At 37.5% G+C, this 22184-nt stretch overlaps 2 protein-coding genes across 3 annotated transcripts in view; both read right to left on the bottom strand.

Moving 5' to 3' along the window:
• Positions 1 to 16415, bottom strand: part of LOC103763337 (macrophage mannose receptor 1) — a 29452-nt gene extending 13037 nt beyond the window's left edge. Inside the window, exons 1-19 of the mRNA XM_018075735.1 lie at positions 16244 to 16415; positions 14170 to 14568; positions 12751 to 12924; positions 11791 to 11955; positions 11366 to 11482; positions 10229 to 10372; positions 8895 to 9077; positions 8557 to 8711; positions 7637 to 7750; positions 6819 to 6934; positions 5940 to 6088; positions 5325 to 5527; positions 4814 to 4935; positions 4001 to 4088; positions 3155 to 3299; positions 2664 to 2699; positions 2406 to 2575; positions 1489 to 1556; positions 721 to 821 (exon numbers count right to left, since the gene is read on the bottom strand). Coding sequence (XP_017931224.1) covers positions 721 to 821; positions 1489 to 1556; positions 2406 to 2575; positions 2664 to 2699; positions 3155 to 3299; positions 4001 to 4088; positions 4814 to 4935; positions 5325 to 5527; positions 5940 to 6088; positions 6819 to 6934; positions 7637 to 7750; positions 8557 to 8711; positions 8895 to 9077; positions 10229 to 10372; positions 11366 to 11482; positions 11791 to 11955; positions 12751 to 12924; positions 14170 to 14568; positions 16244 to 16304 — 2710 coding nt within the window. The 5' untranslated portion in view covers positions 16305 to 16415. The remainder of the gene's footprint in view (positions 1 to 720; positions 822 to 1488; positions 1557 to 2405; positions 2576 to 2663; positions 2700 to 3154; positions 3300 to 4000; positions 4089 to 4813; positions 4936 to 5324; positions 5528 to 5939; positions 6089 to 6818; positions 6935 to 7636; positions 7751 to 8556; positions 8712 to 8894; positions 9078 to 10228; positions 10373 to 11365; positions 11483 to 11790; positions 11956 to 12750; positions 12925 to 14169; positions 14569 to 16243) is intronic.
• Positions 16416 to 21425: 5010 nt separating this feature from the next.
• Positions 21426 to 22184, bottom strand: part of LOC103763338 (macrophage mannose receptor 1) — a 55873-nt gene continuing 55114 nt past the window's right edge. For both annotated transcript variants that reach the window (XM_018075759.1, XM_018075760.2), the window contains one exon: positions 21426 to 22004. In XM_018075759.1, coding sequence (XP_017931248.1) covers positions 21754 to 22004 — 251 coding nt within the window. In that variant the 3' untranslated portion in view covers positions 21426 to 21753. The remainder of the gene's footprint in view (positions 22005 to 22184) is intronic.

Raw genomic sequence — 22184 nt, 5'->3', positions numbered from 1 at the left:
AAAGCAAATTAGAATTTAAAAAAAAAAAGACAAAATGCAACTGAGACTGAGATAAAAAGTGTGCAACTGGGACTGAGATAAGAAGTGTCCTTTCCTAGAGAAAATCTATTATGGGAAGTAGAACTGATTACAGCATTTGTATTTCTCTCCCCCAGAAATAATAATATATAATTCCTATGTCTCTTTCTTAGAAATGCTCAGGTTTCCAGCAAAATTTAGAATGTGAATCATTTGTCTAAACCCAGAGATATTTCAATATTGCAAAACCATAGCATTGTCAAAGGAGAGTTTTAGTTTAAATGCTTAATTCTCTAAGATCTGTAAGATCTCTATCATCAGCCTGCCGGTACAAGGCACTCAGTCCTTGTTACCTTACTACCCAAGCTTCTCACAGTCCTATAGTTGTCTGAGTATCTTTTGAGGAAAAACAATACTGAGTCTGCAAATGGCCTGATGCTTAACTGATTTGTTCACATTGAAATTTTCTGACAAAATTAGGAATCAAATCACAGATGTAATCCAATGTGTTAGCTACACAGAATTCAATTTTTTTTAAAGTGCATAAATGAAAGAAGAGAATACAATTTATTTTCCTTTGCTTTTTGAATACTCTAGGCAAAATCAGCATGCTCAGTATTATAACTCATTCAGCCTTGTCTGTGCAGCCCTCCCAAGCCTATGTCACACCCCGCAGATTGAATGTTGCTGCAGTATACTCACCTGTGTGGGTATACATGACCACACAGTTTTCATCATTATTTGCAAAATTGGGTTCATTTGGAGACCAGGCAACATAGTTCACTGGGGTTCCATCCATCCACCTGAAAGAAGTAATTTGAGGAAATAGTAATTCTTAGTTGAATTAGTTAATATTTCTTTGCAAAGGAAGTATTTGAGCTTTGTATTTTAAGTTTCCTGTATCCTAGCTTACAGACACATGTTGTTCTCTGCTAAAATAAAACCAAGACCTTTCACTGGAATTATTAAAAAATATCTTTATATCAACTGCCTACCTGTCTAGGTCTAACTAATCATCTTAACTCATGGTTCCAGTCTTTCTTTGTCTCTGAACATTGATAGTGTGCAGGAAATGCACCAGTCTAGCACTGGACTTGGCTTTATCTGGAGCACAGAAACAGACATCTGAGCCTATTTTAGCAATTTCCTGGATATAAAAGCAATAATATAAGATCTTGTAGGGTAACAAAGAGTCTTGAACCAGGTACTGAGAACCACTAAAAACCATTTTGTTAAGCAAAAGAAATCTTTCATATTATAAACCTATTAGTTACTTGGGGTGGTTTTTTTTTTTCGGTTATGCAACAATAATTTCCTAGTTTGGTGATTCACAAATTTATTCTTAAAAAGTAGCCAAGGACATGGCTGTAGACAGGTTGTGTCAGTCAATGAATTTCAATAGTCTCCTAAAGCCAACCATGCCAAATACTCACATAATGAGTCTGACAAAATTAATTTGTTTTTACTTACCGGAATGTTTTGTCAAGGCTCACACTTAAGCCAATATAGAAGCTATTTCCCCAGTCTTTATAGAAAATCTAAAACAAAACAAAAAACCCACAATTTGAATGATCTATAATAAAAGAGATTTCAAATAAAACAAGCAAACTCTCAAAAAATGCTGTAGTTTCATTTGTACAATTGCATAGTATACAATGTGCAGGAAATTACTGAAATTATGTACCTGAACTGCAAAATGCAAAATTTTAAATTTTCCTCCAATTTCAAGTATATATTTTTTTTAAAAAAAGCAGAATGGGCTGAAAAAGAAATTGAGCAAAAAGCTATGTTAAGAAGGTAAGAACAATCTCTTAAACAGGTTAATAACAATAATTTTTTAAGAGTTTTAGGGAGGCATAGTGAGAATTTGCTGAAAGGCTACAAGTAAATGGTGGGTTTTAGTCCTTAGTCATGGAGGAGGAATGAATGGAATCAAATTCGGATTTAACACTATAAAACTATTATCAAAACAGTAAATCATCATCAGGTCATTCTCTCACCATTAGAAAATATTGTATCTTAAACCTTTTACTTAAAATATGAGATCTGTTTTGACAAAAATCTTTTATTGAATTCTGTGAAAAGAATGAGTTAGAAAGTAAAACATAATCATTAATTGCAGCTTTCAGCTAAACAGAGCAAGGTCTTTGAAAGCTGCACCCTGAGAGTATTCTTCAAAGGAAGCTGGAAATTTTTCTACATTTAGCAATTTATCAAAATAATGATTATGGTAAAGCATCTAACTAGATAAACCCATGAAAAGATAAAAGGTGGCACTGATTTCTTTTATGGTGGGGACCATTTTTTAATATTTCACAAGCCAGTTGAAAAAAGGTGCATCACTTCAAGACAAAATTGTGCATATTTGAAGCAAATATGTTTCTTACATATTTCCAAAGAAAAGTTTTTTCACTTTCACTCTCAATGACAGCAAGGTCACCACCATTCTTCTTGCAAAAGTCTCTGGCTTTTTGCATAGGCATTGCTTCTTTGCTGAAATAGTACTCCTTGTGATTATATTTTACCCAGCCATCTTCACCAGCAACATATTCATAATCTGCAAATTAAAACATTAAGCAGTCTATAGTAGAAATTGACATCATTATATGTTAATTTATTTTTGTTATTGGAAATACAAGACTTACCAAATGTAGAATTAGGCTCTGGTTTCAGTGACACTCCTGCAATATAAATCAATATCTGTATATATTATGTTTCTCGGACATCTCTCAATTAAATACACTCATACAGTAATTATCATTTTAACTCCAAGTAATAGTCATAAGGGTTATTCAGTATGCTTATTTTTGTTACAGAATTTCTCAGAGTATCTGAAAAAAGTGCTACACTCAGCAAAATAGCATGGTAGTGCTGATCACAAATTAAGCTACAGAAACTATGTCCAACTTTAGGCTGTTGCATTACACTTCCCCAACATCCTGTACATGCATCCAAAACTTACCTGTGTATCTTACGGATTAATTAGTAGTTTTCAACAGCTTTTACTTAAATGTATAAAATATTTCATTGTGATTGGTGGCCCAGCTGCCTCTAATACATGCAGATCGTGTGATCTGACCTGTAAAGGATGTTCTAATCTAGTCTAAAAGTTGCTAAAGGAAAAAAGTTATCTTACCTTTTTTAATTTGGCAAATATAGTCCAGCATGTGTTCACAAAATAAATCATTCCAGTTCATATTGAGGTAGCCAGTAAACACGCCACATTTTTCATTCCCATCATAATTGTTTGGTTCTCCATGTGACCATTTTTCAAAATTTACCTGGAGTGGAAACATAGCTTTGTAACTATTTTGCTTTTAAAATGAAACAATTGTCTTTTATCATCCTATTAAAGAAGAATGTACTTCCATTTGATTTCATGGTCCATCTTATTCTTTAACACCAGACCTTTTAAGAAGTTCATGACCTCAGAACAGCATAATGATTCATCTGTGTGTTTATAAGCCATGTTAGTAAGCCAAGAAGTTCTTGCCCTGTTTTTTATCAGGAAAGACAATGTTCCCCTATCGAGCTCTAGAAAGATGTTCTCTGATCCCTGGGTTGTTTATCCTGCTCAGATGTTTCAGCCCAAGACAATCCATCAGTGCTGCCATATGGACTTGGGCCTTGCAGATCTTGATTTACTTAAGGCAACAAAAGCAGCAAAGCCTAGTTTGTATAGATGTAAAAAATTATTTCTTACGGCAAATGATAAATGGGAATATAGAGATTAGCACAATCAGATTTGCTTAGATTGGGTGCAATATTCCATCACTTTTCGTGTTATTCATTACTTGAAATGCCATATTGTCATCTATAGCTATGAACTACCAAAAGATTAAAACTAATTTCTAGACAAGAATCAGGTTGTAAAGACTTAAGGTCACTTGCAGCTTGTATAGGAGGAGTTCTGAGAGCTGCCTACCAGGATATACATGAAAAAAATAGTAAAAAACTCTGGAATAATAAATTATTTACTCACTGGTGAGCCATCACTCCATGTAAATCCACTGTCAGTGTCCAAGGCACTTAAACCCATCCAGTAGGAATAATGAATATAATCTCTCTCTCTGAATGATTATAATCACGGACAATCAGACACAGCATGAAAAAGAGAAGGAGAATGTATAGCATTACATTATTTTCAGTGTTTTAATACTTGAAATATCATTTGAGACAGTCATATAAAGTAATTGTTCAGTTGTCATGTGGAGAAAAACACCCTGGCACTGCATGTGGCAGGAAGCAGTGAAACGCAGAACTTCATGGGAAAGATAATAGATGTCATGAGTTTACAAATACTGAGTTAAATGAAAATATATTTTAAGGTCCTGGTTCCACCAAGTATCTTAGGCATCCAAATTCAGACACCTCTGCACTCATAGGTTTGATTTAAACATTTATATAAGCACATCAATAGGTCAGGCTTTTCTTAATCTCCCAGTTTTTCCCCCTAATTAAGGTGGTAAACCAGCATGAAATATTCCTTTAATCATGAGTATTTTACCTACTGATCAACTACAAATTAAGTAAATTCAGTTGAAACCAACTTTGATGATACTTCTCTCAGTTTGTTTATATTCAGGCTGATTCAATGCATGACACCACCTTCCCAGAGACCTGTCAAGAAAACCTTTTCTCACTTCTTTTTACTTATTTCCTTCTGTCACTTTGAAGGGATATACACCATCATTGTGAAGTAGAAATTGATCACCAGGAATCGTTTATGTCTTTCAGAAAGGTAATTTGTAATTTTTTTTCTTATATTTGAATAATGGACTGTGCAGATACTTACAATCTAGTTATCAGGTTTTGTTCTTCTTCACTGTGAATGCATGCCAGATCTCCTCCAATGGCTCTGCAAAAATCTTTTGCATCAAACCATGTTTTCATTTTCTCCCTTCCTCCCTGAAAAATCTATAAAAAGTGGTCAACTAAATACTTTGCAGATTATTACAGATATCTAGAAGCAGAAATTAGGGCTTCTGTCTTTGTTCTAGTCTTCTGGTCTAGTTTTATTCCTTAATATTTAATTGTGCAACCATAAGCCTGGAATCATCTATCAAATTTGATTATTGTGACTTTGCTTTTCTTATCACCTCAGAGCCCCTGTGGCTGCAAACTTTAGATCAACACACACACAGCTTTGTCCAGCACTTCCCAGCCACACCACCTGTGGATGGCTGGAGACATGTTACCACAGACTGCCTATCAGGTAGGCAGGGTAAAATCAACCTTCCATGGATACACAGAACATATTCTTATTTTAATTGACAAGGGTTTACATTCAGAAATTAAACACCTACTTTGAAGCAGAAGCTGCTCTGAGGAATGGATTGCCATCCCTCTGGGCACAGCAGAAGATGGGATATGGTTGGAGGAGGAGGAGGGGGAGTCACTCCCTCCACCAGCTGCTTGCAGAGAAACATATTTGTTTCTTCACAGTTCACAATATCCCACAATCCAGCTGAAGTTCCTGTTGTCATGGCCACGCAGCCTGACTCCCCTCCTTCATGAAACATAAAATTGTTAAATTTTATTGATGACTGCACCTTTTCAAAGTATATGCTGCTTACTTATGAGTAACCTGTTCCCACTCTGAAATATCAATAGCTCACGATAGCTCATGTGCATTTCTATTCAATCATAAAAAGAAATTCTAGCAAATTCCTTTGACATTACTAGGAATCACTTAACAAAACTACCAAACAACAAAGAGCAAAGGATACCAAAAGACATATGCAGTCCCAGGTGACCTTCTGGAAGGGGTTACCACAACCCCTGATTTAATCCCCTTAGCAAAAATTGAAAGGTGCATTGTCCTTTCTGCTGCTTTATGCCAGAAGAGTTTTTTTTTAGCTTTTAAATCCCCATTTTTTGGTTCCTCAGAGCAGAAACTCAGTGGCCTCCATGGCACATACCAGGCATTCCCACGTTCCAGTGAGTGAAGGTGACTGGATCCCCATTGGCCCAACTGAATGTCCCCTGCTCCTCCATGTCTGAAAGACCAATCCAGAAGTATTTTGCTGGATTGAATCCAGTTATGGAGGTCAAAAAAGCTTGTTCATATCTGTGAAGAGTAAGCATCAAAATGATGTATCGCATTTTATCACAACTTGTACATTTCTTCAAACAGTTCATTGTAGCAAATCTGGTAAAGATAAGGTGATTTTTCAGTATGTATGAAATGAAACAAGGGTAATCATCTTACTTTCATAGTTCTAATTATCATAAAAAGTAATTTTTATTTTAATTTTTGTTACTGTGAATCATGTCTGGAGTTTAGAGTGATTCTGTTCCCCTTTTGTACTGCACAATGAACAAGAAAAACCCCACAATATTGTGTTAATGCATATATGTTACTCATTCTGTATAACTATAAAAGCTACTATGCTTTTATTCTAAAAAGGGTAAGGTTCCAAATCTGCCTGTTGAAAAAACAAACAAACAAAAAAAGGCTAAAACCCTAGAATCCAGAAGAAATAGTTGCATGCTTATCTGTTTATTTTTAGTTCAAGAAGTTTTAAAACAATCTGTGAGTCTGGGGTCGTTGGGGAGGTGATCCAGTTTTTTAATTCCTAAAGGCAACAACAGTGTGTGTAGTAGCACTGACCTGAATGTTCTGATGCCCTACAAGCCCTGGATCTATAGTGCAATATTTCATCAGTTCTACCATAAATTTTCCTGCAAATAAGAGTGGTGTCACACTAGACAGACACTATGAATAACTGCTGAGTAAGAAGAAATTTCCCTTCCATCCTGGTTACACGCATTAAAGGACAAGAATTATGTTTCCATACCTGTCTCTCACAGTAGCCAAGTAACCTTTGTTTTCTTCACAGATTTTTTTTGCATCTGAAAATGTTGCTGGTAGCTGCCCCACGGAGTAACAGTAAAAGCCGTGCTTCATCCAGCCCTGCCAGTGTCAACAGCACAGATGTACAGAGGGGCTGTCAGATTGCACAGCTTTGTGCACTTCCAAAAGCCACACCCAAACTCCAGTTATCACATCCAAAGTCAAAATTGCTCTCAGGAACCATGTGAAGAAACCAAGAGGATAATCAAACACAGTTTTTTTAACCATAACTCTTGAAAAAGGACACACAAAGGGGCTTTGCAAACAGTGAGCCATGGTTGTCCCTTTGGGCTGGCAACCAAAGTCACAGCCACTTTGCAGCTCCCTGTGTAAAGCTTGCTCTGGCTTCTCACTGCATAAGGATAGCTGTTGCAAGAGGTTACAAGCAATCTACAAAACAATGGACTCATATATTCCTTATTCCTGTGGCAGATTGATTGAACTGAGAAGGCTGTGTGCAATCCATGACCAGTGAGTTACAGCCTGAAAAAGTGCTGACATTTTGCAGAGAGTTGCTTTTATAGGGGTAGTGACCAGTTCTGCAGTAGGAGAGAGATGAGTCTTTGCAAAGAAATAAAAAGGTCATTTCAGTTAAATAAAGAAATACATTCCGTTTTAGTCTAAGAAGTATCAATACATATGAAATTAACAGTTTTCAAGTCTCCACCAAGAACAGTCAAAAGAATTTACTTCTATGTTAATTATCATCATAGCAGTGAAAGTCATATGCAGCACCTTCTGTTGCTTTTGTTTTGCACTCACTTTCTGGCAGCCCGGGTAAGTAACCTCGACTTCCCCTGATTCTTCAGCCAAGGGTTTCCTTTTACAGATGTAGCCAAATTTCATTTCGCAGGCACTGTCAGCCCAGGATCCATCCTGAGTATGGTAAAAATAAACAACAGAGAGAAGTGAAAGCTAAAGAATATTCATCATTCTCAGAAAGAACCCTTCTCTTTTCATGTGTGTGAGACTGTTTCAGGTCTCTTCCTTGCCTTACTTTTTCTCCAAAATTCCCAAACAAAGACAGTGAGGGTCACATTTCCTCAGAGGTGTGAAAATGAGGGTTGGATGTATTAAAGATTCAATAGCTGATGAGAGCAGAAAGGAAACATGCTGTTCCACTCTCTTCTCACCAGCACAGTATCTATTATGTTCATATAACCAGATGACAATAGCAAGGAAATGCTGGATAAACTAAACATAAAATATAAAAAAAGTCTTTTTCCACTGCATTATATGTCTTTTTATGCTGAGTATAAAAGAAGAGAGATTTTTTTTAACTCATTTTGTGCCTCTACAAAAATGAGACTACAAAATAGCTCTAAAAGCATATATTTTAGTGCTTTTAGAGGAAAAATGAAAAATTCCCTGCTTCAAGACTCTATGCTGCTATGGTCAGTTATGTTAAATGTGGATGATGAGTTATTTCAACCAATTTCAGATGGAAACTGTTGTAGAGAAGACCAAGTCTCCATGCAGTGAACTGCTTCTAGTGCTCCATCATACACCCTCCTGGATCTGGTCTCCAGTCTCCCTCCACACTAAGGTATCTTGAATTAAACCAAGTTCATAAATACTTTTAAAAGCATAACCCTTTTTTTTTTCTTTTTAATCATGGATGTTTTCCTTTTGGGGGGCTCAAAGGACAGAAGAAAGCATAAGAGTGGGGGAGGGATTTTTACCTCTCCCTTCATCCGGATGCAGTCTGCCTTATTCCATGTGTGAGTTGGCTCTCCGTGATGCCATTTGGTATAAGTCACAGGTGTGCCATCACTCCATTCAAAATACATTTGAATTCTGAAGTCGTTTAGACCAATCCACAGCTCATCATCTGACTCTGGGAACACAAAGTTAATTGTAGGTATGGGGATGTCTTAGAACAATCACAACTCACACCCCTTTTTGACTGAAGAACTTTTTTATTAAAAAAAAATTAAGATCCCAGTTATAATGATTAAATGAATAATAGCAAACAAGATAATTTCAGATTAAGAAAAAAGTGACCTGCAGGAATACTCACTGTACCCAAGCTGGGACACTGTAAAACTGTACTCTTCAATATTATGAATACTCGCCAGATCTCCTTCTTCTTTTCTACAGGAAGATTGAGCTTCTTTCCATATTTTTGGTCTTCTATAAATTCTGTAGCAATGACCTGCATAGGGCACCCATTCCCTGGGGCACTTAAAAGGTTTTAAGTCACCTAAAAAAAATTGATGTCAAACAATTAATGAGCAGTCCTGTTCAGTGCTTTATTTTCATCAAAAAGAAAATTACCTGTACTGACATGAATTTGAAATACTGAAGCACATACTGGCAGAGGAGAGAAGCCAAAGTCTGAGGGTTACAAAGATTACAAAACAAATTTTTCTCTCCCAGTTGTGCTGGAAGCTACCAAAAAAACCTTCTTTACAGGATTAAATAAGTACTGAGTAATTTGGCATGCAAATTTGCAGGGCACAAATCCGTGTTAAATCACCCTCAGTGAGGCTCTGGGTACAGCCATGTTTTACACAAAGTGGCCTCTTTTCCTACTCAGGAACTCGATCTTGTTGAATTTGTAGATTTTGTATATTTTTTTCTCTGGAAACAGCAGGGAGTCAGGAGCTCCTGCACAGCCCAAATCATATATAAGCTAGTCCAGACACATTTATGCCATACCAGACATGTCAGAAATCCCAGCTGCACAGAAATACTGCACACTTTGTTCAGCACTTCTTTCTTGGAGTGAATTTAGTATGGGCAGCCACCTTCCACTGCTTGGAAAGTTCACATGATCTGCACCTACACAGTAAACTGAAGAGGGGAGGATATGTGCCCAACACTGATGTGTGATCAACCACTTGGTCCGATGCTCCCTGAAAATGGTTTTGAGCTGGGCAAACTTGTATTCCCCTAAACAACATTCAGGCCTTGGTTTGGAGGTTAACAATGGATCAGAAATCATTCCAAGTGTGGCCAGAATGTGCGGGATATATATGGGCCATGCATCCCCATGATTTTTTCCTGAATAGAACAAAAAGCATCAGAGACAGAAGGGGAGCATGAACTCTAGCAGAACATATCTTAGAAGTATTTTTTAGAGCACAGGATATTCATCAGTATTCCATGGTCTGGATAACATGACTAAACACCTAATCCTGCCTTCTTTAGTACTCTGGAATCTTTTCAAAATGATGAACAACAATTGGGCATCATCTTTAAAACGAGCCAGAAAGTTAGTTTTCTCAGTATTTGACCCAGGTCATCAAGTGTGATCCTTTTGTTTTAACAATATGTTGTCATTTCACGTACAGCATCCTCCCAATGTTTCTCGCTGACCACAAAAATAGCCTTGGTTTCTGACCAACATACCTGGGGCAAGAGCGGAAGGATCCAAGGAGTTGTTTCTCATTTGGCAGACATATCCCAGTTTCCGATCACACACCTGGTTTTCCCATTTGCCATTCCTACCTTGGAAGGTCCCGCATATTTTTCCAGATTCCACAGAGGGGTTTCCTTTAAAAAAGAGGCAAAGAATCCTTCTGTTAACACTGAAAATTTTCACCTCTTAAGAGGAAGGAATGTAAAAGACTTTTGCAGCTGCAAAGCCACTGGAGTATTAATCTTTAGAGTAATAATTTCCAAGAGAGATGACAAGGGAGCATCACTGGGATGGCCAAGACAGTTGACACTTCAAACGTGAGATTTGCCCCTCTTTCCTTATGCACTGCTGAAGAAGAAATTCAGTGTATTTGAAGAACAGCAGCATATAGAAAAAAAAGTTTTATAAAAGTTCATCTAAGACAGAATTCCTTATGGAATTATAGTATTGCAAGCAACTCAAGATCCTTTACTGTTGAATACTGGACTTGAAATGTGTATTTAATTCCACAAGAGTGCTCGTCCTTTGGATTTCCTTGTAGTCAGAAGTGCTATTATGAAAACACGTAACATGACAACATGCAGGATGGTGACTTAGGTCCTAAGAAAAGAGTGGAAACTTACTAAGATAAAGTACATCAAATAAATGTCATAAACATCAACTGAGAAGAATAGAAAATATTTTATGCTGTTTCTCTTTATTTATTTTCTCTCTTCTTTACATTCTGTTTATGTCATTTGTCATGAGGTGTTTTTATTTGAATTGAATAATATACCTGAAGAGAAAATTGTAGATGGAAAAAATAGAATGATGTATAGATATTTATTTTCAACTGTTGTCTTGGATAAGCTATATGCTTTTTCTGGGAAATTCAGAATTAATAACAATCTATCTCTGGTATGACCCCTATTACTGTAATATCCTACCTTTGCCATAATTCCCTGTAACCTGTGAAAATTCTATGAAACCAAAGAAATTAGCTAACAAGAATTTGGTGAAGGGGAGGGGAGGAGAGGGAAGGCGAGCAGAGGGGAGGGGAGGAAAAGGAAGAGGAAGGAGAGAGGAGGGGAGGGAAAGAGAAATTTTTGGTCCAGATGCTGTTTATCATTTAATAACAGTGCAATTACCTGGAGCCCAGTTCAGGTATCTGAAAGGACTGCCCTCAGTCCACTGCCAGCCACTCTCAAGGGCACTGTAAAGACCAGTCCAGAGCTTTGCATTGATGCCCAGGTCACTAGTGAGCCCTAATGGCCAAAAGAAACAATCAGTCCAGTTACTCAGTGCCTCAGATTTTGTAAGCTACTCAAGAAAACTGAAAATAATATTTTAAAGCGTGAGGGCAAAAGTGTCATAGGAAGTATCTATTTTTTGTAAAATACATTAGATTATTTCCATTATTTTAATATCTTTTTTGTGAGAAAGGGACAAGCTCTTTTAAGAATGTTACTGAGACCTATTTTCACAAGGTAAATATAAATATTCACGTTAAAGCTGTTGGAGCTGACCTACATTTTAAACAAAGCATTATTTTTAATTTTTTTTTTTAATTTACCTAATAAATACATTTCTTCACGAAGGTCTGTGATACTTAATAATTCTGCATTCTGCTGCTGGCAGCTTTTTCTTGCTTGGTGCCATGTCAAAAGTGACTCCGAGTTTATCTGATAGCGCGTTGCTGTCACAGGATTTGTTTTCCAAAGATTATTGTGGGTGGTGTCTATAAAAAATGATATCAGCAATTTGACAAGATAATCATATTTGCTAACTCAGAAAATAAAATCTTTGCTGCAGAATAAAACTATATAACCGTATGATTTTTAACATACATTTTTCCTCACTTAAATATGCTTTTTCTGTTAAATATTAATAATATATTAATCACATAAGGACTTATGTCACCTTACAAACAAGAGTCTTACCTTCAGACTCTTCTTATGCTCTCCCAGAACTCCCAACATGACAGAAATGATCATTTCCAAACAATCAGGCATGAAGTGAGGATGAAGGGGTAGAGAATTTGTGCTAGGGTTATTGGAAAGCTGTGTTGGATGATTTGTAAGTATATGGAGCACTGGAGCACTGAAAGCAGGTGAAAGTCACTGCCTGTGTCCTGCACCCTTCCATTCACTACAGCTCTCCTGTTCTCTCCTCCATCCTATGATGCACTACTGTGTCATGCTTCCCTGTGTCTCACCTTCCTCATCCACTGCACTTCTTTCTGCCTTTCATTTGTCCTGACTTTCTTCTCACCTACTCCTAGGCACTTCCTTTTTCCATCAGCCCCAGTCACCACCCTCGGAATATTCCCCATATATAGCAGTCTTAGGAGCGCTGTAGGGCAGTGAGACTGAAGAGCAGATACTTCACTTATCATTGCATACCTCACCAGTGAACTAGGCTAGACCAAATTCAGCTTGCTGTCCAATGCTACTTCCACATCCCAAGAAGATTTTGACCATGTCAGTGGAGGAAACTTTTGCTTAACACCTTCTCCGAAATTTTCATAAATTACCTTTTAGTGGACAATTTCCAAACAAGTGGTCCTTATCAAAATCTGAAGAAGTTGCACACCAGAGAGACTTGGCATCATCAATGTGAGGGATGCACTCAGCATACCATTTACCCTTGTGCTTAAAAGGGAACACACAAGGTGCACCAAAGGCATTTCCTCCCAGTGTATAGATATCTATGGAGAAAAGTATAAATCAATATTTCGAGTTGGTATCAGATGTTCACCCGAGTGACACCCATAGACAGCTCTCCACAGACACAGCTGAGTTGTGCAGAGCTCAATATATCAGTACTTTGTTACCCCAAACCTTTACAAGGCTGTTGTACCAATCAGATATGACTATGGCAAAGTATTCGGAATTAAAACTCTCAAACAACCTTTAATTGGGCCTCAAACTAATTTCTGTCTAACTTTCTCATGTCACTGCTTTCTGGACTACTGTGTCAGAGGTCCCTGTGACTCAGCTTCTCCCGTTGCATACATACTTCTGTCCTTGAATGATGTCTACATTCTTTCTTTTTCTTTTTCCTTGTATGGTGGGAAAGACGTTGAAAGAAGATATCACAATATTTTTATTAGTCTTTGTGAGATAAACTTTGCAAATTTATCTTAAATTTGCAAGTGACTCTGCTAGGAAGTGACCCTGCCATCACTATGCAATCTAATTTGCTGTTCTCTGTACAAAATTCCTGATGGAACAGTCATAGGGTACTACAAAAATTTAATCCCTTGTTATTTAACTTCCCAACCTACCAGTGTCACAAAAAAAGCAGTTTGATCACTTGACCTTGATGTCCACTCTATATAGCTCAAGATCCATAAAAATGTAGGAAATGGAGATCTGACTCTCCAGTGGTTCTTTGTCAGAGTGTTAAGAATTGTTGCATCCTAAACTATTAGGCACTGTTTCTCCTTTTGCTTTTTCCTACTTGTTCTTTTTACTGGGCCTAGGAAACACTAGGTAAATATTGTTAATGGTGGATTACATCTATGTTAACTAGAAATTAACTTCTTAGAGATAGCACATGATCAAATCGAGTAATAGCAACAATAAAAAGTAATACAATACATCATCTCTTCTACAAATTGATCAGACATATTTTGAAACAGTCATAGATTTCCTTTTGCTGTTGCTTTACAAACAGAATTCCCATTCTTCCTTATGATTACATCATAGGCCTTTGTAATTTTAGTCTATCATTTGAAAGAATTGCATTTAACAAGTTATGCGGAAATGTGCAGTTATGTTTGCCAAAAGGTATCCAGTTGTATTTGCCTTTCATTTCTACACCATGTTTGTAGCTATCACGTCTACTGATATCACTGTAAGAAAATGGAGCTGTCAAGCAGGCAGCAGAACACTCTGCAGATAGGGGCAGTCAAGTTACCTCAAAATAGAGATGAATTTTCAGTACTCACCCTCATAGCGCTGAGAGCACAAGCTGTCTGCAGTTCCATAGATTTTCCACCTGCTCCCTTTGCCTGATCCTTTGGACAGCCTGATTTTCTTCCCCTTCCCTTTGCCATAGTTGAGAAACAAATCCTTGCCATAGCTTGCAACCGTCTCATTTCTACATTCCCACCACTGGAGTTCATTTGTCCTGTTACAGGATTCCAAGGTGATGGCAGCCTCATCGTCCTTCGTGAGCACTCCCAGGCACAGCTTGAGTGCCGTGCTCAGCAGCTGTTTGGCAGAGACCCACTTGAACTTCTGAAACTCATCATGCTCATCACAGGTGGTGGTTATGACTGAGCTAGAGTTCTGGGCTTGGGCACAGAGCTTGCTATCTTCATTATAGATTGAAAATATTCCGCTACCTATAAAATAAAATGATAATGCAAACATCTGAAGAGAGCTTTCTTAGGAGATAAAGTTAGTTAATATCTTTGTGATACTCTGCTACCAAAAAAAAAATATATATATACTTCACAAAGAAATCAAGGGAGGTTAATCATCAGTGGAAACGATATTCATGAAAATATTCTTAAAATGAAAACAACACCGAAGCTGAAAATACAGCTCTTTGAAGAAAAATTACTTTTCTTCACATTCCTCCTTAAAGCAGAGTGGTCTCAAAATGCATATCAAAAATGGCCTTTATTAAATTTCATAACTTCTTCAAAGTTCCACCACAGCACATTAAACAGCCTTTAATTCTTTAAGTAAGAGGACTTTTTGTTTTAAAGTTATTAAAGATGGTTTACATAACTCAAAATTAAACCATTTTTATATTTGGGTCAGAATGACATAGTGGTTTTCAGCTTATCAAGAAAGTGGGGTATTTTTCATTTTTGGTTAATTATCTTGGAAATTTTTGGCAGCTGTGCAAAAAGTCATTTCTTCACAGAGTTTTATTTGTAAGTTTCTCGGGAGGGAACCCACAACTTGCAGCATCATCAGTTCTGGGCACAGTTAAGCTAAGTAAGTATCCTAAGTGCCATTAATAGCTACACTTGTAAATAGAAATGTGACACATTGCACAGCAGGGTTTTGTTTCTTAAGACCAGCTTCAAAAAAAGGGCCGCAACTTCAGCCTCCTCCAAATCTTGACTATTTTTGCAGCTCACCTTGCACCCCTTCACTCCTTTCTAAGTGACAGGCAACATCATCCAACTCACTTTGCAGTGCCATTGAGCTTTACCCAAGATTTCTTAATGGAATACTTAAATGGGGCTTCATAATCCTTCCCGTCTGGGAGCTGCCAGGGAGTGTTGTTGCTCTGAAAGTCTACAGATCAGAACAAGCTAGATGGCATTTCCCCTGGCACAGCTCTCCTGCTGCAGTGGTTCATCAGAAGGCTAGCAGAGGATGGGTTAGAGCCAGCTTGGTCTCACCCAAAAGCATGCACAGAAGAAATTGTCCTGTAGTGGATTAGGTTGGCATTCAAGCTGCTGCCATCCAAGCAATAGCATTGAACTCCCAGAGTTCTCTAGCTGGGAGCTTTCCAGGGGAAAGGGGAAAGACACAGCATCATCTGTTTTCCTGTCAGCAGTAGGAGTGTGTGAAATCTGATGGACAAAAGCTTTTAAGGTCCTTCCTAAAGCTGTCAGCTTGGAAACAAAATTTCAATATGCAGTGATTGGTATGCTGTGGTCTATACAAGATGTCTGAGAAACTTAAAAGTACGCATCAGCCAGTAGTTCTGTGCATGCTGAGAGTCCATACCCTGTACTTCTGAGCTGTTCTAGCCCCCAACAGAGTAAACCAAGATCAGCTTTTGCCTGCATTCAGCTGGCTCACTTTCAAGAATCATCACTGCCTAGGTTATGTCCACATCTGTAGGCATATTCCTGTCACTCATACACCACCTTGAATGCTGGGTTAAGGAAAAAGAATACCTGTGCTGATAACACCAAATTGCAGAGCTGAAGGAAACTATTTCAAATTATATTCTGTGACCAGATTTAAATTCACTGCCCACCAAGAGGGATATTAAGAACCCATAAAGACGAACTTGAAAACCTCCACTCTCAGCAAAAGACCAAGACTCACCAGATGTTTGAAGAGATGTACTAATGGACAGAAGGAAAATCAGGGTCAAGTAGACAGACATGGCCAAATATTTCAATCTTTTCTGCCCTTCGCCTCGAATTGATGCTGAAGACCAAATCAGTGCCTTGCAAGAAAACCCCTCTGCACTGAAGTGGATTAACAACCCCTTTTTAAGACCCAACAGATACAGGGAAGTTCTGAGCTTCAAATAAGGAACTGCGTCATGTCACGAGTAATTTTGAAATAATATATTAATGAATAAACTTTTCTTTCTAATCTAGTTTGCCACAGAAATATGAGATCTAACAGGTAACATTTTAGTGTGGATTTTTTAATACATACCTTATAAGTCAGAATCATTATTTTTATAAAAAGGTGATATTAACATCTCTTTTCCAGAAATAAATGAAAGAAGTAAAAAAGGAAAGAAAGATTTGTCTATTTAAAAAAAAAAAAGAAAAAAGAAAAAGCCGGAGTGCAATGCAATACTGTGAAAAATTGGCTGGGACACCATGCAAATCAAGTAACTATGACATTTGGAATCAAAGAGAACCAGAATTTCCTGTGTCTATAATTCCACAGAAAAGAGAAAAACTGTAGAAAATAGGATCTGTGCTCTTCAGGAGGCACCTGTTCCTTCTTTGGCTCCATTTCTGTCTCTGTGCGGGAGCAATGCACCCAACTGACAGCAATGATTGAAGAAATTTGGAAAAGAAACCATACAATTCTAGGAAGGAGAGAACCTGAAACTGGAAAAGACTGGATTTTTAATTATTGTTATTGAGGAAAACTAAACTGATAAGGAATACTGCCAGATTTTTGTCTTACTGGTCTCTGAAAGTTTGCACCTCCTAAACTGCATACCCTTCAGGCATTCTGACAAAATTCTGAGGTTTGCTTTGAAAAAGGTCTCTCCATGGTAGGTAAAAGAGCTAGAAAAACAGGGTATAGGGAAGAGAAAAGGCAGTTCTGTGGAAGCTTTACATCCATTTTTGCTTATGGACTTCAAAGAATTTCATTTCTCCTCTCTTTAGGAGAGGTTGGTGTGTGATACCTTCCCCAAAATTGTATTTGCAGCAAAATTGCTGCTGTTGCAGGCAAGGAAAACCCTTGATACCCACATGAAGATGTGGGATCTTGCTTCTGTTTAACTCAGATGCAGATGAATGACCCACTGGGTTTAAAAAGATACACAGGGAGTTACAGCAGAACAAAACTATAACAGGGAGAGAGAATAGTGGGACCTGAAGGCCAGCAGGCACAGCTAGGCAAAAGGCATTCAAAGAATGGGAATCTGAGAAGGATACCGAGACCTGAGGAAAGTGGGAGAAAAGAGGGGGCTGCTTCGAAAGCAGCAGATGGTCAGCTACTCAGTAAGTTATAATGCATATGCAAGGATGGCTGCACTGAGTCTGAAGTCAAGCATTCTGGTACTCCCCAACATAGGAGTGCTCTACAACCTCAATTTTCCAACTTTCCTTGCTTCATTGCTCAGGACGTCCAGATGTGCAGATGGAAAAAAATACTCAGATTTATTATTTAGACAGGAGAAATGTGTCTTGTGATTCTGCTGTATACAGCATCTCAGGATCTCCAAAGCTACTGGGCATCAACAAGTACAATTACAACAGGGAAAAATAAACTATTTGTGTTCTGAAGAAAGATCAGTGTTTGGTGAAGCACTAATATTGACAATCTGTTGAGAGAAGCTGAGAAAGACTGAAACGTACTACAGGCAGCTTTATCTCAGTGTTTGCAGGTTGCATCACAGCACACAAAGTGGAAAAGAAAACCAGAGGACTGCAAAGATCTACCCCTTGGCAAGACACAGCCTGACATTTTAGAAGTGGCAAGGAACAAAGGCTGCTGGGTTTTGTGTTGAGTCAGCATTGTTCCTTTGACAGTCTCTGCTCCCGGGCAGGAAGTTACATTCACAGTGTGCAAATTCACCACCTTTCTTCTGAAGTTCTAACTTTTTTGGAGAAAAGGGGAAACGAGAATTAAACATAAGGATATCAAGAAACACAGCAGCGTGCAAAGAGACAAAATTTTACACACTACTGCATATTGCCATCAAGTCATTCCTCAGCTGCCACAGAAATGCATGGCTGAGTCCATCCAGGTTCATAACTCATTTTCAAAAACACTTATATTAAAATCCGAAAGTAATTTTGTGATCAATTAGCCTGCTATAACCTGATATAAGATTTCAATCTGAAATCCCCACATGTAGCAAAATCAGTTTCCAACATGATGTAAAGATTTAAAAAGAAAAACCAAACAAACCTACTCTAAACTTCATTAGAAACATTCTAGCCTAAAAAAAAACCTCAGAGAGTGAGTAACCTTTCCATTTCTCTAGACAGACTCAAAACACACTGAAAGAGAAATATAAAGCACCTTCCACTTTCACATTATATTTTCATGCTACATAATCAACATTTTTTTGCTTTCCTTTACCTAAACTGCCTGATCAAACATAAGAAATATTGGCAGCATCTGATTATGCATATGAATTATTAATGATCAGTTAAAAATTTCATTTGTTTTTCTATCAATCACTTATACTTTATCTTGTTTATCAAGGAATTATTTTCCTTGTTTTTACAGCAAGAATATTTCAGAAAAGTGAGAACCCAGTTCCTCTGTCAATGTATATGGATGCAACATAGAGCCTGAAAACTCCCCTAAGTAGTGGTGTCTACTCAGGAGACAAAATAAGAGATCACAATAAAAACACCTCGGTTCTAAGGCAATGGATTGATCCCACTAGGAATAGCAGTCAGTAGCAGAAAATGGTTGAAAGAGGTGGTGAAGGATCAGAATATATAAAGTATCAAATTATATTGCATCCATGAATCATATCCAATAAGACACATTTCTTTTATTCAGTCAAACAGAGAGACATAATTTCCCCATCTCAGCTACCAGGTAAAAGCCTTCCATTTAATCTTATATTAATTAGATGTTGGTTAAAGTGTTCAAGCTTGTTTGTTCCTCTACCTTCCATTCAAAAATTTCTATTACAGTTTGTGTGTAAAGTGCACATCTTCTGCTTACTACATGGAACTGTAATGATTTCCTGTGCTGTAAATGCCACTGCTTCCATGCTTTATCTTTTTAGTGGGAAATTTGCTTCAATTCCATTGTATTGAAATAGGAGGGACAGTAAGCCATGCAGCTTAAATTTTCTCCTCTTCTGAAAATCTTTGTGGTCTTTTTCACTCACACTCTTTCTAAAGTGAGCAACCTAAGTAGCTCCATCTTCACAGTAGAGCTTTTTATTTGCAATCTCCTCTATTTTTTCTGTACCTATTTGGACAGCAGAACAGGACTGACACAGCATTTCACAGAAGCAGCTATACCTACTGCCAGCTGTTAACTAGCTAGCATGGTATTTTTAATTTTCTTCAACTCAAAGATGATGGTGGATTTCAGGCAGTATAAAGGGGTGAATGAGCTCAGGATTATCCAGGTTCCAGTAGCTAGATTCTCTCCCTGATACTTTTTAGCAATGTGTCTGGTAAGTATGGCAAAGAACCAAAAATGAGACATCCCCTCAGTTTTTATCTCCTTTCCAACCAAACCTTTGCCATCACCACAACAGCTACCCAGTGCTCCAAGAAACCCTCAGAACACATATAGGCAACATTCTTCCCCCTCCTCAGTAACTGTTGTGCTCATTACAAGGAATTTTTGCCATGACATTCATGGGATGAAATGTTACCTGGAAGAATCACTTGGTGTGCAGTCCCAGAACAGGACTAAACTTCTTTTGGGTAGAAACTGCATTTCTTTGCTCAACAGCCAGCACAGGGAGGTTGGCATTCTAGTCAGGGTCTCTCAGCCTTTCATTCTCCCTTTCACATATCATTCTACCTGGTTCTATCTATACCTCCCCATATAACTGAAACAACATTATCCTTAACATTATTAATCAGTCAGTCAGGAGCTTTCTGGCACACAAGCCACATCAGATAGTGTAAAGAACCATGAGAGGTACTGCTCCTTGAGAAGACATGCTTAAAAAACTGTGCATTGAAAATGGAAACAGCAATAGGAACAGAGCAAGGAAATAACCAGGAGAAAGGGAGCGGAGACAGAGAAAAGGAGTTCCAAGACAAATTTTCCCATCTTACCTGCACATGTATGTAACTTGAGATTTTTTGCTTAAGCACTCAACTCATATTTTTGTTTTAGCTTTAAGCAGATAATCCTGGGAAAGATTCAGGAAAATATGGTTATTATAATACTTGGTCACAAGTTTTGGTGGAATGTCTCCACAGTGGTATCTTCTTTTTCACTTTATCCTCTTACAGTGTCTTATACAGACAAAACTATAAAATGAAAAACTATTTAAAAATGAAAGCTAGTTACTTTTTATTTCACAGAACAAAACCTGAAGCCACAAAATCAAACCTTGCAAACCTTTGTATGCAAGTGAGGAATCATGCATGATTAACATTTTACAGGATTTACAAAAATTAAGAATATAAACTCCACTCTGGGGAATCTCAAGACTTCTGTAAATAGTAGCTGATCTAGCCATTTTTGAGTAAATAAAATCAGTAGTAACTATTACATAAGTAAAGCTAAATTGTTCTTGACTCACTTGTTCTTGCAGCACACACCCCACAAACCTACACTGCTTGAGAAGACATAGGAGAGCAGTACCAAATGCCATCACCACAACAGCTACCCAGTGCTCCAAGAAACCCTCAGAACACATATAGGCAACATTCTTCCCCCTCCTCAGTAACTGTTGTGCTCATTAGAAGGAATTTTTGCCATGACCTTCATCACCTGTCACCAGCAAAACCCACTTATGGCCAGCCAAAACTCAGGCAGTTAACATCAACCACACTTTTCCATTCCAGAGGCCTGTCCCCAGATTTTACCTGATTAAATCCTAGAATACATAAACTACAAGAACTACATACGTAGTTCTCTGTGTTGTGTGAAATTGTGGGAACTGAAATATCACAAAGGGTTTTTTCCCCACACAGTTCAAAGAGGATGTGCCCAAATACAGACTTGCCATCTAGTAACTATGCCTGTAGTTAAATCCTTAGGAATACCTGAAAGATGGTAGAATTAGAGAAATAGAGAGATGTTTGTTGAACAGCACTGAGCATCTGTTCATTAGCATGGTTTGAAATAAATCTGATGCAAAAATTTCAAATCTTGTCAGCATTCCTCAACTGGAAGTTTTACTTCCTTTATTGCATCCATTTGTATTGTTCCATTTAATAATTAGTCAATATTATCTCTTTTCTTAAGACACACACTCACCAGTGTGATCATCAAATCCTGAGATATGAAATCTTACGCTTTATACAATATTTAAAAGAAAGTAATTCCTTATATGGCATCATACACACACTGAAACAGGCTACTACAGCAATTGCACATGAGAAATACCTTTGGCTTAATTCTAATTGCATAATTTAAGTAAAACAAGGCACATTTCATTTTATTACATTACATTTTATATTACACATTACATTACATTACAGTGTTGCATGTTCATTTCGTTCTATGTTGGTCACAAGATCCTTTGTGTCACCAGTTCCAGGAAATCCATCACTATTAAAATACAAATTGTTCTCAAAGCTGTCATTTGTTGGCAAGCAATTCTTTCTTCTTTTGTAGAAGAGATAGCCTGCAAGGCCACTTCCAGCTAGGAGGAGGAGAACAGCAATAACTACAGCTCCTGTTTTACCATGGTTCAGGGTAAGAGCCTTCTTATCCATTGTCATTGCTGAAAACAAATACAAAGAAATCAAGAGGATGCTACATACTCTTTGTCTGATTACTGGAAACACTTTCTTTAGAATGCATGACATTTTAAGCAACAGCATTTAATTTCAAAATAAAAAGAGACAAAGACAGCAGCATAAAATAAATTGATTTTAAGTTGCCAACATCTCATGTTTTATCA

Source organism: Manacus vitellinus, unplaced genomic scaffold, assembly GCF_001715985.3.
Source record: "Manacus vitellinus isolate BGI_N305 unplaced genomic scaffold, ASM171598v3 scaffold_3_pilon, whole genome shotgun sequence".
NCBI lineage: Eukaryota > Metazoa > Chordata > Aves > Passeriformes > Pipridae > Manacus > Manacus vitellinus.
Note: the sequence above shows the minus strand (reverse complement) of the source record. Positions and strands in the feature narration are given on the sequence as shown.